General features: G+C 43.9%; 1 protein-coding gene across 1 annotated transcript; it reads right to left on the reverse strand.

The window, feature by feature from the left end:
* Positions 1 to 9,234: 9,234 nt before the first annotated feature.
* Positions 9,235 to 12,231, reverse strand: LOC123126090 (B3 domain-containing protein Os06g0194400). Its single transcript, XM_044546493.1, has 5 exons — positions 11,539 to 12,231; positions 11,159 to 11,437; positions 10,848 to 11,063; positions 10,217 to 10,332; positions 9,235 to 9,639 (listed from the first exon to the last, which is right to left on the reverse strand). Exons 1-4 carry the CDS (start codon positions 11,683 to 11,685, stop codon positions 10,264 to 10,266), a joined length of 711 nt encoding a protein of 236 aa, XP_044402428.1. The 5' UTR covers positions 11,686 to 12,231; the 3' UTR covers positions 9,235 to 9,639; positions 10,217 to 10,263.
* Positions 12,232 to 15,332: the final 3,101 nt, after the last annotated feature.

Raw genomic sequence — 15,332 nt, forward strand, 5'->3', positions numbered from 1 at the left:
TGATACTAAATGCACAAGGTTTCCTCCCTTTTACTATTTCACCTTCGCTAGAGGTCAGTAGCCCGCCTGGATTTCAATTCAGGGTCCGTCGAACCGCAATTAAAAGAAGCAGCACCCGCTTAGGCGCGCGGAGCACCTAGTCCGCCTGTTCCCCGGGGAAGTGGCGCATCGGTGTCTATCATAGGGGTGTGGGGCGCAGGAGCTGCTTGCGCCCGATCTGGAGGTCGGCGGGGCTTGAATGGATGGTCGGGGGGGTGTGGTGAGGTCGAGGGGAGGGCGCAGGCAGGGGAGGAATACTGGGCCGGTGGTCGCTGGCGTTTCGAGGAAGATCGTCAACACTGACTGGCTGGAGGTAGATGAAGGCGATCTGCCCATTCTTTGTACATCGGACGGTGCAGAAAAAAATGGACTGACCTATTTGCTTTCAGTCGACTGTTATTTTCATAGAATCCTGTAGTAATTTAGTGTGCCATGCATGTTGTAGAGCTATCATATGTCTCCCGTCATTTATTTCTCACCGACCTACTATCTGCTACCTTTACACTGTACTAATTGTGCACACACTTCACCCATACTCACAGTATTGTTTTTTATGCATGGGTATTTCAGACTCTGACGCAGTGTTGATGAATGCCGAAAAAAAGACAGAAGTTGCTCCAGTGTAATTTGAAGATAAGCACTAAGCGTTTCAGCGCTCTAATGGGTGTAGTGTCAGCAGTTGGAGACAGTAAACGTAGCTCTGCAGTTGATGATCTCAATTGCCACACACAACCATCCCAGGTGCTTGCTTTAACTTCGCGCTGTCAAATGAGGTTGCATGTTGCATATGGTGTCTAGCTTGTATTGCTTCCAATTTGGTTAAATTGCATCTGCTTACTTTACACATTATACTTTTGATAATGACATGCCTTCCTGTTTTTGATACATACTACATATGTCTATTAACCATGTTCGTACATCAAACTAATGCTCTTTGTATCCCTCGTCAATCACTTATGATGAGACAGTCACCCGAGTGGGTTACTGTGGGACGCCCTACTCGTTTAAAGAGTGCAGTGTCATCCTCCCCACATGATTCTCAAGAAACAGCAAGGCTAAATGAAGATAGTCAACGTAGCTCTCTAGTTGATCACCGCAATTCCCCCACACCACCATCGCAGGTGCTTGCTCTTACTTGGCAGTGTGATATGTGGTTGCATGTTGCATATGGTGTCTACCTTGTAATGCTTCTAATTAGGGTAAATTGCATCTGCTTAGTTAACACATTATACCTGTGAATATGACATGCCTTCCTGTTTTTGGTACATACTACATCTTTCTATTAACCATGTTCTTACATCAAACTACTTTTCTTGTGTATCCCTCATCAATGCTCCTAATTTGTTAAATTGCATCTCCTTAGCTTACACATTATACATGTGAATATGGCACACCTTCCTGTTTTTGGTACATACTACATCTGCCTATCACACCATGTTCTTACATCAAACTACTGTTCTTGTGTATCCTGCGTCTATCGCTTATGATGAGACAGTCACGCGTGTGGGTTAATATGAGACGCAATACTCTTATAAAGAATGCAATTTCATCCTCTCCACATGATTCTCAAGAAACAGCAAGCCTAAATGAAGATATTGAACGTAGCTCTGTACCCGAAGACCGCACTTCCCCTACACCACCATCACAGGTGCTTGCTCTAACTTCGCAGTGTGATATGTGGTTGCATGTTGCATACGGTGTCTAGCTTGTAATGCTTCTAATTAGGGTAAATTGCATCTGCTTAGTTTACACACTATACCTGTGAATATGACATGCCTTCCTATTTTTGGTACACACTACATCTATGTGTTAACCTTGTTCTTACATGTAACTACCTCTCTTCTGTATCCTGCATCAATCACTTACAATGAGTCACCTTTATTCATTGCATATTGCATATTATTTCTAGCCTGTTGCCATGTATTGCTTCTAATTTGGTCAAATACATTTGTTAGGGCACCCTTTTAATTTGGCAGAGTGATATTGGTTTCATCTTTCATATGGTTACTAGCTTGCATCGATTCTAACAAGTTCAAGCCCTTGTGCTTAGTTTACACTTTATACATCATACATGTCAATATGTCACGCCGTCCTATTTTTCATACATATTCCATCCTCCTATCATGCGGCTGCCTTACATGAAAGTAGTGTTCGTCAGTATCATGCATCAATGAGTTCTGAAGAGCAAATTTTATTCCTTTTTCTTATGGGTTTGACTTGACAAGGCAAAATCAAGAAAGAGGAAGGAAAAGAGTAAGGAAGGCGATGATGGTGGTCCTCTGCAACAACGTAAACGGAGCATCTGTACCGATTCTCCTTGTACTGATAGTGCATTACAAGGTCCAAGTCTCCGCTCCCCTACTCCACCATCCAAGGTGCTTGCTCTAACTTGGCAGTGTGATATCTGGTTGCATGTTGCATATGGTGTCTAGCTCGTATTGCTCCTAATTAGTGTAAACTGCATCTGCTTAACTTACACATGATACATGTGAATATGACACGCTTTCCTGTTTTTGGTACATACTATATCTGTCTATCACACCATGTTCTTACATGAAACTACTCTTCTTGTGTATCCTGCAACAGTCACTTATGATGGGACACCTTTAAGTTGGCAGTGTGATATTAGTTTGCGTCTTGAATATGATTTCTAGCATGTATTGCTTCTAGTTTGATGAACGCCACCTATGACGAGACAGTTTTAACTTGGCAGAGTGATATTGATTGCACCTTCCATATGGTGTCTTGCAGTGTTTCTAATTTGTTGAAGTGCCTTCTGCTTAGTTACCACATCATAGGTGTGAATATGTCAAGCCGTCCATTTTTTCGTACATATTCCATCCTCGTATCATGACTTTGCCTTTCATCAGAGTAGTGTTCGTCAGTATCATGCATGAATGAGTTCTGAAGAGCGAATGATATTCCTTTTTCTTGTCGGTATGACCTCACAATGCAAAATCAATAAAGCTGAAGGAAATTGGCAAGGCATTGGATGATGGTGGTCCTTCCGAGCAACTGAAATGGAGGTTCTCTACAGATTCTACTCCGCCATCCTCCCAACAAGATTCGCAAGACAATGCAAGGCTAGACAGTCAACGTAGCTGTGTAGATGATGAGCACATCTCCCCTACTCCACCATCACAGGTTCTTGCTCTAACTTGACACTATTATATGTGGTTGCATGTTGCGTATGATGTCTAGCTTGTATTGCTTCTAACTTTGTTGAATTGCATCTGCTTACTTTACACATAATGCCTGTGAATATGACATGTGTTCCTATTTCTACATCAGACTACTATTCTTGCATATCCCGCATCAGTCACTTATGATAAGGCACCTTTAAGTCGCCACTGTGATATTGGTTGTGTCTTGCATATGATTTCTAGCATGTACTGCTTCTAATTTGTTGAAACGCCATACCGTTTGAACTTGGCAGAGTGATATTGGTTGCATCTTTCATATGGTGTCTAGCTTGCAGTGCTTCTAATTTCTTGAAATGCCTTCTGCTTAGTTACCACATCATAGGTGTGAATATGTCACACCATCCTGTTTTTCATACATATTCCATTCTCGCATCATGTGTTTGCCTTTCATCCGAGTAGTGTTCGTCAGTATCATGCATGAATGAGTTCTGAAGAGCGAATTTTATTCCTTTTTCTTATCGGTTTGACTTCACAATGCAAAATCATTACAGCTGAAGGAAATTAGTCCGGCAGTGGATGATGGTGGTCCCTCGGAGCAACTCAAACAGGGGATCTCTACAGATTCTACTCCGCCATCCTCCCAACAAGATTCACAAGACAACACAAGGCTGGACAGTCAACGTAGCTGTGTAGATGAGGAGCACATCTCCCCTACTCCACCATCACAGGTGCTTGCTCTAACTTGACACTATTATATGTGGTTGCATGTTGCATATGATGTCTAGCTTGTATTGCTTCTAACTTGAATTGCATCTGCTTACTTTACACATAATGCCTGTGAATATGACACGTGTTCCTGTTTCTAGAACATACATGTACATGATGAGCACATCTCCCCTACTCCACCATCACAGGTGCTTGCTCTTACTTGGAACTGTTATACGTGGTCGCGTTTTCCGTATGATGTCTAGTTTGTATTGCTTCTGATTATGTTGAATTGCATCTGCGTAGCTTACAACTTATACCTGCAACGATCACTTACCCATAAGACACATTTAGCTTGGGACTGTGATGTAGGTTGCATCTTGCATTGTCTTCTAGCTTGTACTGCTTCTAATTTCTTGAAATGGCACTTACGACGAGACACTTTTTACCTGATAGAGTGATATTGGTTGCATGTTCATATGGTGCCTAGCTTTCATTTCTTCTAATTTTGTTGAAATGCCTTCCGCTTACTGTTTTTTCATACATATTCCATCCTCCTATCGTACGTGTGAATACGAAACGCTGTCTTTTTTGTATATATTCCATCCTCCTATCCTGCGCTTGCCTTACATCAAAGTAGTGTTCGTCTGTATCATGCATCAACCAGTTGTGCAGAGCTAATTTTATTCATCTTCTTGTGGTTTTGACTTCATAAGGCAATATCAGAAAATAGGAAGGAAAAGATTAAGTTAGGGGATGTTGGTGGTCCTCCGCACCGACGCAAACAGAGACTCTCTAGATTTGCCACTGCTACTACTAATGAAGTTGAAGTCCCAAGTCTACATGATGAGTTCATCTCCCGTACTCCACCATCGCAGGTGCTTGCTCTAAGTTGACAGTGTGATAATTGGTTTCATGTTGCATATGTTGTCTAGCCTGTATTTCTTCTATTTTGATTAAATTGCACCTGCTGAGTTTATACGTTATACATGTGCATATGACATGGCTTTCTGTGTCTAGAATACACTACATCTATCTATCATACCATGTTCTTACATCAAAGTACAGCTGTTGTGTATCCCGCATCAGTCACTCATGATTGGACGCTTTTAACATGGCAGTTTGATAGTGGTTGCATCTTGCATTGATTTCTACGTTGTACTGCTTCTAATTTTTCGAATTGCCACTTATGACAAGACACTTTTAACTTGGCAGAGTAATATTGGCTGCATCTTTCATATGGTGTCTAGCTTGCATTACTTCTATTTTCTTGAAAATCCTTCTGCTTAGTTTGCACATCGTAGCTGTGAATATGTCATGCCGTCCTGTTTTTCTTACATATTCCATCCTCATATGGTTGTCTTACATCAAAGTATTGCTTGTCTGTATCATGCATCAATGAGTTCTGAAGAGTGATTTTATTCTTTGTGTTGTGGGTACAGCTTGACATGGCAAAGTCAAAAAAGAGCAAGGAAAATAATATAGTAGGGAGTGCTGTTACTCGCCGGGTGAAACGGAAAAGGTTCTGCCGTCGAGATTCTGCTGGTACTTATAGTGCAGTAGAAGGTCCAAGTCCACCGGCTAAATCTACAAACACAGTATCACCTGCTCCACCAGCTGCAGCATCCGCTTCAACTGTACCAGCATCTCAACCAGTTACTCGTTCGTTTGCTCCGGAACTGGCCAGTTCCCAAGCTGCCTTCACACCTAACACTACTTCCGAAGCACTGCTGACACAACAGAACTTGGCAAGATCAGATGAACCTCATGAGCATCAACACCAAGACGGTACCTGACCGAGTCAAGTTGCAGTTGCATGCTCCTTTATATGTACTCTCACAGTTTGATGTACACTAACACTTTCCATATTCGTTGTTGAACTAGCACCACGGCGCAAGCGGAAACAGACATCAGGGATAATGTTTGACAGATTAACAAAATCTAAAGGAGGAAGAATGGAGATCCATTTTGAGGCGGGTTTAAAAAGGCCACGTGATGCTACAGAGTCAGCCAAGTTAGTATCAGAGGCAGCCGTTGCCGTTAGGTGTCATGCACGTATCCTCCTAACGTGGATCCAATACAGGAATGAGAAAGACAATGCCCAGTTTAACACCTTCCTTGACCATTTATCCGTAAGTAATGTTATTCATCGCAATTAGTAATATTGTCTTGCTCTGTCCCATACTTTCTAGCTTCCTCCTAATAAGACTCACATTCTTTTTTCAACAAATGAGGTTCAAGTTGGATCCGAAAGATGATGCAACTAAACAAGCATGCACTCATATTTTTCAGTCTGCTCTGCGACAGTATCGGTACCACCTTAGAAAATCTCACTTTGAAGGCAAGGCTAACAATGAAATCGCCCAAACATCTCCAGTGGAATATATTACAGATGAAGACTGGACAGCCCTCGTTAAACACTGATCTGATCCAAAGTATCAGGTAGGCTATATGTATTTGATCAGACCACATATTGAACTTGTATTTATGTATGTGCCTTACAAATGTATCTTCTTCCAGGCTAACTGTTTGAAGAACAAAACCAACCGTTCTAAAGTGAAATTCCAACAGACAACAGGATCTCGTAGCTATATTACACACTGCGAGGCTCTTGTAAATAGCTACTACTTCCTTCTTTTTTTGTGCCATATTATCGTATCTATATTGACTTGTTCCAAATACAGAGGAAAGCCTGTGCGGACCAAAAAGAACCTGAACCGAATGCAGTGCAAATCTTCAAGGATTGCCACACCAGCAAGATGAAGGGTATGAGCACACCAGTTCAAGCCGCTGTTGTAAGTCCTTACTCCTCCTGCCTTGAACTGATTGGTACTGTGATGTGTTCATTTAACTACTTGGTTTGCAGCCAATGCCAGTTACTCTGTTCACTTTTATTCACAGTTGTCTTAACGTATCATTTCACCTTACATGGTTTAAATGAGATGAAGGATATTCTTTTGGTCTTGATCTGTAATCTAGTTGTTATGTTCACGTGCGCACACAATGATAAAATAGCCTGTTTGTTTTATATCTGTTTGCCCATGATATGAATGATGTCATACTATGTTCATCTTACTTTAAACCACGTCTCTTTATCCTTAGATGTCAACGAATGTGAGGAAATAGACAATACAGTAGGCATGCTACATGGACATATGTTCCGAAAGTGATTTTATTATGTAGTTGGCACTACAATACATGCTAATGTATTACAGTAGTTCACCAAAATAAGTTATGTATAAACGTTTAACCTACTTTGTTTGTTTTTGTCTCATTAATAACTTATCTGGTACACTAATCTACAAGTTCAAACTTTCAGGAAGCTATGGAACAAATGATTGAACAGTCACAACCACCTGAAGGTGACGAGGCTACTACAGGCACAATGTCACCTCTTGCTGCAGTGCGTCAGTATCTCTCCACTAACAGTGCAAAAAGCACCTTCGTGCGTAATTCTGGGTTGGTTGTCAAGGTAACCTCGTCCAAATCGCCTACTGAACAAAATCTTCCTGCTAGACAGAGTGATATATCTGTGCTCCAGACACAAGTCCAATCCCCTAATGGACGTTGTTTCGGAAACAAGAATAGTGGTTGAGAAATGTTGTCAAGATATGAATGGTTTTGAAACCAGACTATCAGACATTCGCTTCGTTGTTCAAGAGCAATGGCGGAAAAAGGTGGAGATCGTGCTGCTCCATCAGATTCTACAGCCTTAAACATTAGCACTCATGTCAAATGATCTGTGCTTCTATACATCTGATGGTGCTTTTATCTGGAAGGACTGTAAACTTTATGCCAACAGGCCTTTTGTTGTATGGTTGGAATTTATTTTGTTGTGATACAACATTTATGATGCTGCCTCAGGCTGCAGTAATTACGACGCTATTTTTGTATAGTGTAGGTTTATCTTAGTAATGTATTCGGCCGAAAGCTTCGTAGGAGCCCAACATGCCAACATTCGTCGGGCCCATTCCAATTGGGCTAAAAACGATTACGGGCCGAAATTGGCATGTAGCCCACTAAAAATATCCGGGCCTAAATCAGCATAAGCTTTCATAATTTTCTGGTAGGCCTGTGCCCATAGTGGGCCTTTAACAGGCCTAAACATAATTTGGGCCCTCAGTAAAAATAGGCCGTTTACAGGTGTAAATATCTCGAGCCCATAAAAAACATGGGTCTTTAATAGACCGAAAGTGAGATTGGGCCCTAATTGTGCCAAATAACCCACTGGACTTAGCAGGCCGAAATGGTGGCCCATTTACGATGCGGATCTTTGACAGGCCGAAATTCGGACGGGCCGTAAATGCGCCGACCTAATACACGGGCCTTTAACAGGCCGGAACTTCGGTCGGGCTAGATTATCGTCATTTTTATATGGGCCGTTAATGGGCCCGATATGGCGTTGGGCCACATATGGCCCATGGTTTACGTCCGGCGTTAACAGGCCGAAAATGATAACAGGCCGAAAGTGGCCCAAAGCTATAGTGGGCCTCTAACAGGCCGAATGTCAGACATGGCCGAATATGACCCAAATCCTTCACGGTCGTTTATGGGCCGAAAGTTTTGATGGCCTGTAAATGGGCCCAAATGAAGCCGGACCTTTAACAGGCCGGAAATACATCGGGCCGTAATTCGGCCCAATTACTTAGCAGACTGTTAACGGGCCAGAAGTGACCATGGGCCGCGTTGATGACAAGTTTAGGACAGGCCGTTGACGGGCCGATTTGACAGAGAATGTTGGGCCTTTAGCTGGGCCGGCCCATTATGGTCTGCAGAATCTTGTGGGCCTTTAGCTGGGCCGGCCCATTGCGGTCCGCAAAAATCTTGTGGGCCTTTAGCTGGGCCGGCCCATTATGATCTGCAAAATCGTGTGGGCCTTTAGCTGGGCCGGCCCATTATGGTCCGCTAAATTTTGTGGGCCTTTAGCTGGGCCGGCCCATTATGGTCCGCTAAATCTTATGGGCCTTCGGTTGGGCCGGCCCATTTAAACTTTGTGGGCCACTTTTTGGCCGGTCCACGTGTCAACATATCATAGGCCCATCTTGACCGTTGGATGAGTGACACCTGTGCCAACGCGGAGCTGACGCGTGGATCCGTCAGCCAATGAGAATTTTACACGTGGAAAATCGGCATTGGTCGTGGCTGTTAACGGGTTATCGGATCCAAAATCTGACCCGGTAGCTTAACGGCGTTCCGTTACGGTGGATGCCACGTGTCGGTCACCCTTGACGAAAGCACTTCTGTGACGCGCGATTTATCGTCATGGAAGTGGACACTTCCGTGATGATAATTTTGGAATGTCATGGAACACTTTTACGACAGCACATGTATGACTATCTTGATTCTGTCATAAATTTGTCATGGATGTACATACATGACAGAAAACGCGACCTACTGTGACAAACACGTATCATCACGGAAGTGCATTTTTTTTTGTAGTGCATACAAGGTCGGAATGCGATGACTCGACATGACGCAACCAGCACGAAGCTGGAGTTGCAGCAGAATCTCGACCATGAAAAATGCACTTTCTTTTTGTGGGTGAATGAAAAATGCACTCGAGACCATCATCAGGCTAGAAGCATTTAGTTCATTGTTCAGCTCATACAAGGTCTGCTACCTACTACTCCTATGGACCTATCTAGGTTAAAAATCCTGCTACACCGAGACCGAGAGTGCGACGACTCTACATGCAACCAGCACGAAATTGCAGCAGTCTCCAGCATAGAGAAGAAATTGCTTCTCTAGCAAACTGCAAAAGAAACAAACATATTTGGCATGTCAGAATTTATACGGATAGATCAGAACTGTATACAAGGCGTTTTATTCAGTACTGTAACTGCTGATCGAGTCTTAAGGGGGCTCAGTGAGGCAAGAGAGGCAGAACCTTTCTGCGAAGACCATCGGATTTAAGAGAAACACTATCCTAGCAGTTTTTACTTTCTATGAGAGCATCTAAGATGTCGATTGACTAGTTTGGGAGTTTGCCCGCCAAGAAGTCCCAGAGTTCGTACATAAACCGCAATTTCCCGTGTATTTTCATGATAAGTAAAAAGCAACAAAATAAAGTGCCAGTTTCACATGTCAGGCTCTAAACCTCAAGCCAATAGGGAAATGGACGAAACGACGAGTGCGTTTCGCGAGAACATCCAACTCCAGTGCAAGAAACACAGTTATGTTTGCTCATAACTCGTAAGCAAACGAGTTTGTAATTTCATCCACAAACTGAGTTTGGCCAATTATGAAATCGGTGACCGGGCAAACGGTAAAGAAATATTTAATGCAGGTATTCCGTAACCTAGGCAAACAACGGTATAAGAACAATGTACCTGCCCCGATCAATCATTGTATCAGAATTCAGAAGCACACAACTTCATTAGTGTTCGTCCTCATCGTCAGAAGTTTGGTCATTTCCATAACCTGAACTTGCCCTAATTATGTAAACCTGCACCATTTACATAGAATAAGTCACATAATATGCACTTAGCAGTAAGATAAAATGGCCTCCCCATGATCAGGCCTTAAAAGAACCCCTTCCATTAAATGAAGGCAACTGGTACTGACATTGAGAAATTGTATCGTTTCCTGCAAACTGTGTGCAGAATTGGCAGTCCAAACAGGCCTAACTTCTTATCTTTCAATATGTAGACACAGCTCACTGGTTTCAACCATGGATAAAGCATATAACCTGCTTTATAATTTAAATCTAGGACATGCCAAAAACATTGAAGTTTGATACTACACAATGACTTGGTCTAGTTTGGTTATTATGCAGCCATAACAGGTTTTTCCCATGTAGGAGTAGTATACGACCACATTTGGAACAAGTTATATATATGCCCTCGTACCGAATGTGGAGTTCCTGGTAGTAAAAGCAGAGCGATTTTATCCATGGAATGGTGAAGATGCTAAATATATATATGCACACTTGGAACCGCAATTTCCCATATATAATCTGACCTTGAACTTTGTCCCGTCTGTGAGTTGGAAAACCAAGCAATCGCCATCGGCGAGGTCATGGTGGGCGGCGAACCGTCTCCACCCCTGGCTGAGGTAGCAGTGTCTGCCCAGTTTGCTGGCATTGTACAGCATGTGGAACTCGTCACCAGCCTCATCCACCAAGACGACCGCCTCGTCGTGCGCCGGGAGATGCTGGATGAAGTGCTTGGGGATTGTCTGTCACAACACAATGCATATAACCCACCTAATGAACATCCAATCCGACCCAAGAACCACATCCAGATCCAGTGCAAGTTTTTTGGCTATAATACCATCACGGCTGCCCTGCTGGCGCAGTCGTGGGTGATGGGCTTGACGAAGGCGGGCCAGAGGATGCCGTGAATCCGGCGCTGGAGCTCCTCCGCCTTTTGTTTGGCGGCGGCGGCGGCCCTCTGTTCGTCGGTCGGTCCTTTCCAAATAGTAGCGCCATATGCGGCGTACATTCCCTGGTGGTCGCGCTGCCGTGCGCCCTCGAGGTAGCTGGGCTGCTCCGGGAGGCCGGCGACGCGGCCGGACCGCCGGAGCTCGCCGGGCTCCGGGGCCTTGCGCTTCTGCGGCACCGAGGCAGCGGAGCAGTCATCATATAAGTAGGTGAGAAAAGGAAATGGGAGACCGGAGGCAAGGAAGGAAGAAGGGGGAGGATCTGACGGACCGGCCTGGGGTTGGGCTTGGGCTTGGGCCTGGCGGCGGCCTCGCGGACGGCGGCGGAGAGGTGGTGCAGGCGGAGCTCCTCCAGCTTCCGGCGGTTCTCCTCCATCTGCCTCCGGCGCTGCTCCTCGTACGAGTTCGATTCCGCCATTTCCCCTTCTGGATTCTGCTTCCTTCCCCCTCCTTCACTCTGCTCGTGAATGCGGGACGGTAGCAGACTCGTCAATTCAATTCAAGGCAGCAGTGGCCAACCGCCCACCCTCAGCTTCCGCGGTTTTTGCGATTCCCTCGGTTTCAGTACCCCCTCCAAAGTCCAAACACGAAAATGCCCGGCGTAGGACGGGCTACATAAAGCCCATTTTCAAAGGACGTCGATAACTCCCGACCGTTCCGTTTAGGTTGCTCCCAGTCCGAACGTTCGGGACAAGAGGGGCATCGATCGAACAACTCAGTTCGGGAATAGAGCGCCCCAGCCCGAACAACCCACGCACCAGGCCCTGGAGGCCTTATTCCTGTGAAAAGAAAAATGAAACATAAAGCCCATATTAAGTTATGACAAGTAAAAAGCCCAGTTTTTCTGTGAATAATAAACACGGGTCTTTTGCACAACAAAATTGCCATGGACTTTTGCCATTCTATGAAAAAATTGCCATGTTCAAGTTTATGTTTTAAAAATGGCACAAAAAGGGAGAAGTTGCCACGGAAATATATTTAAAAATGCCATGGGTATACATGTATATTTAAGATGCTACATAGTAAAATTTGCCATAATATTTAAATTAAATTGTCATGCTCTTTACAATAAATTTGCAATGGCAACTTAAAATAAAATTTGCAATGGCAACTTAGACTAAAATTTGCCATGTGAAATAAAAGTATTTTTGCCATGGCAAAAAATGGAGTTAAATTTGCCATTGCAAAAATGGAGTAAAAAATTGCCATGGCAAAAAATGGATTAATTTTTGCCATGGAAAAAATGGAGTACTTTTACCATGGAAATAAATTAAAAAATGCCATGGCTATACAAGTATATTTACCGTGCTACATAGTTAAATTTGCCATGTTCTGGAAATGTAAATTTGCCATAATATTTAAAACAAAATTACCATGTTTTTTACAATAAATTTCCCATGGCAACTTAAACTAAAAAATTGCCATGGCAACTTATACTAAAATTTGCCGTGTGAATAAAAGTATTTTTGCGATGGCAAAAATATGGAGGAAAATTTGCTAAACAAGGGCATGACAGAAGCTGTGGATGTTCTTAACATTCGGGAAATTTTCCATCTTCATTTACAAAAAAAATTGCCATGTTTAATTAATAAAATTTGCCATGCATCGTAAACTTAATTTGCCATGGTCTTTTACTAAAAATTAACATGGTCCGTGCTAAAAAAAATGTTGCGAAGAAAAATACATGAAACTAAAAAATGGCATGATCTGCAAACTAAAATTGCCATGATCAATTTCTAAACTTACCAAGATCAAATAATAAAAAGTTGCCATGGTTAATCAATGATAAATTGAAACTTGCCATCATCTATAAACCAAAAAAATGACATGGTCAATTACTAAATTTACCATGATCAAAATGAAAAATAGAGTTCCCATGGTTAAATTAAGAAATTTGCCATGGTTCCTGAACTAAATTTGCCATGGTTATTTGTGAAAAAATTGCCTACCATGATCAAATGAAAAATAGAGTTGCCATGGTTAAATTAAGAAACTTGCCGTGGTTCCTGAACTAAATTTGCCATGGTTATTTGCCAAAAAATTGCCTTCGTCTTGGCAATAAAAGTAATTCGCCATGTCAAATAAAAAGTTTAAATTGCCATGGCAATAAAAAATGTTTACCCATATTATGCTCGATCAATGATTGTAGAATTTGTTTCTTCTTCAATTGCATGGCCATATGTACTGAACCAATCAACCAAACATGCATACAAGAACTCGATGGATAACTCTGACAGTAAAATGAACATGACATTACTAAACCAAAACAGAGATTGTCTCAAACGATCGATTAGTTTGATTGAATCAACATGAAAGCAACATCAGATCATGTGGATTAGCAGCATTTATGAATGTCTGATATGCTTGGCACTCTGTCCTACCACTTGTACTGAATGGCAGTGCAAAAACACAATTGACACAAAAGCAAGGCAAATACTGAAACAACATTGGTGGAATGGATTGATCAATCAGACTTGTGGCTTCAACAAAAATCGCAGCGATGAGATGGATGGATGCATCTTGTACCTCGAGCAAGCCCCAAATGGAGGGGTCGACGGCTGACGACGCCATTGATACACTCGGAGCAGAAGCGGGAGCGGCTGCCACCGCCACTCGATGTCCTCCATAGCCGTCGACTCTCCTCAGCGACCGTGTGCGACGACGGGAGGACCCAGACCTTGGCCCAATCACTAGCCGCTCCCTCTTCTCGAGTGCCGCGGCCGCCTCCATATCTACCGGCTACGTAGCCGCCCGATGCAGCCATCCACATCCTCGCCGCCGTACTCGTGCGACCCGACAAAGCGACGCCGTGAACGGGTCCCCGCCGACCACGCCGCCGCGGCAGGATGTCGGTGGCGGGCGCGACCGGCAGCGCCACGCTGCTCGCACTCCCGGATGCGGCCTGCGCGCACTCGTGGTGCCGGACGGCGCCCTGGACGTGCAGGAGGAGCTCCCTCCCGCCGGACGCATCCTCACCGCCACCTCCTCCTGCAGGCGCGGCGTGGTGCCCGGCATGCGTCGCCCTATCGCACGGACGCAGCCCTCCCGCATCCTCTCCGCCGCACTCCCGCGCCACTCGCTGCCGCTCCAATCGCCGGAAGGACTCGCCGCTGTAATCGCCGGGGGGCTAGACTTGGGGGAGTGGGTGAGGCAGTGCTCGAGGGAAAAGGATAAGGTACTCGATGCGAGAAAAAAATCGTTCGCGTGAAATCGCCTTCAACCCGAACGAGTGCCTGGGATGACGTGGCAACGAAAGACCATCTAGATTCGTGCAACGGCTACGAGCACGTTCGGCTCCAGGTCCAGAAAATCCGAATGTTCGGCAGTTATAGATCCCGTTTTCAAAATACCATTTTCCACAGTGCAAAAATAAAATAAAATAAATTGCAGTACATACAGAAGTAGTAGTACATATGTAACACGTTTGAGAAATTTTTCATAACAGTATACTTTTATATGTGGCGTATAAAAAAGGACAAATACATGCATGAAAATAGGACAATTTTTCTTTGTTGTTGGGCCGGATTTTTTTAGCTTGCAAGTCAACCTATTTTTGAACGACAATTTACAGATTCGCCGCGAATATTCATACGAATATTTTTTTAAAATAGGGCTACATGTAGCCTGTCCTACACAACTTTGCTTCCAAACAAACAACTATATTGGCCCGGTTTGTTAGAGCATAGATAATAGTAGAGCCAATTACTGACCATATGTTACTGTCACGTCATTTATACCCGATCTAAGATAAACTATATAGCACAACTGCCATATCACGAGGTTCCGGCAATGGATTCATGTGGAGAGCCAGCCGAAGAGCTTGGGTATCCTCCCGAGACCGGCGGAGAGCCAGTCAGAGCTTGGGCATCCTCCCAGGACCGACAGAGCCGGGATAAAATCCAGCCGAAGCTCCATATAGGTGTCATGGAAGATCTTCTCTTTGGTAGGTTGATCCACAATCCGGTCATCATCCTTCAGTCACTCTAATCGCCGGGCCGGGATAAAATTCTTAGCCCTGCGCCCGTTAGCCACCAAATGAAACAACTTTGTGTTCGGATCACCATC

Source organism: Triticum aestivum, chromosome 5D (genome assembly GCF_018294505.1).
Source record: "Triticum aestivum cultivar Chinese Spring chromosome 5D, IWGSC CS RefSeq v2.1, whole genome shotgun sequence".
NCBI lineage: Eukaryota > Viridiplantae > Streptophyta > Magnoliopsida > Poales > Poaceae > Triticum > Triticum aestivum.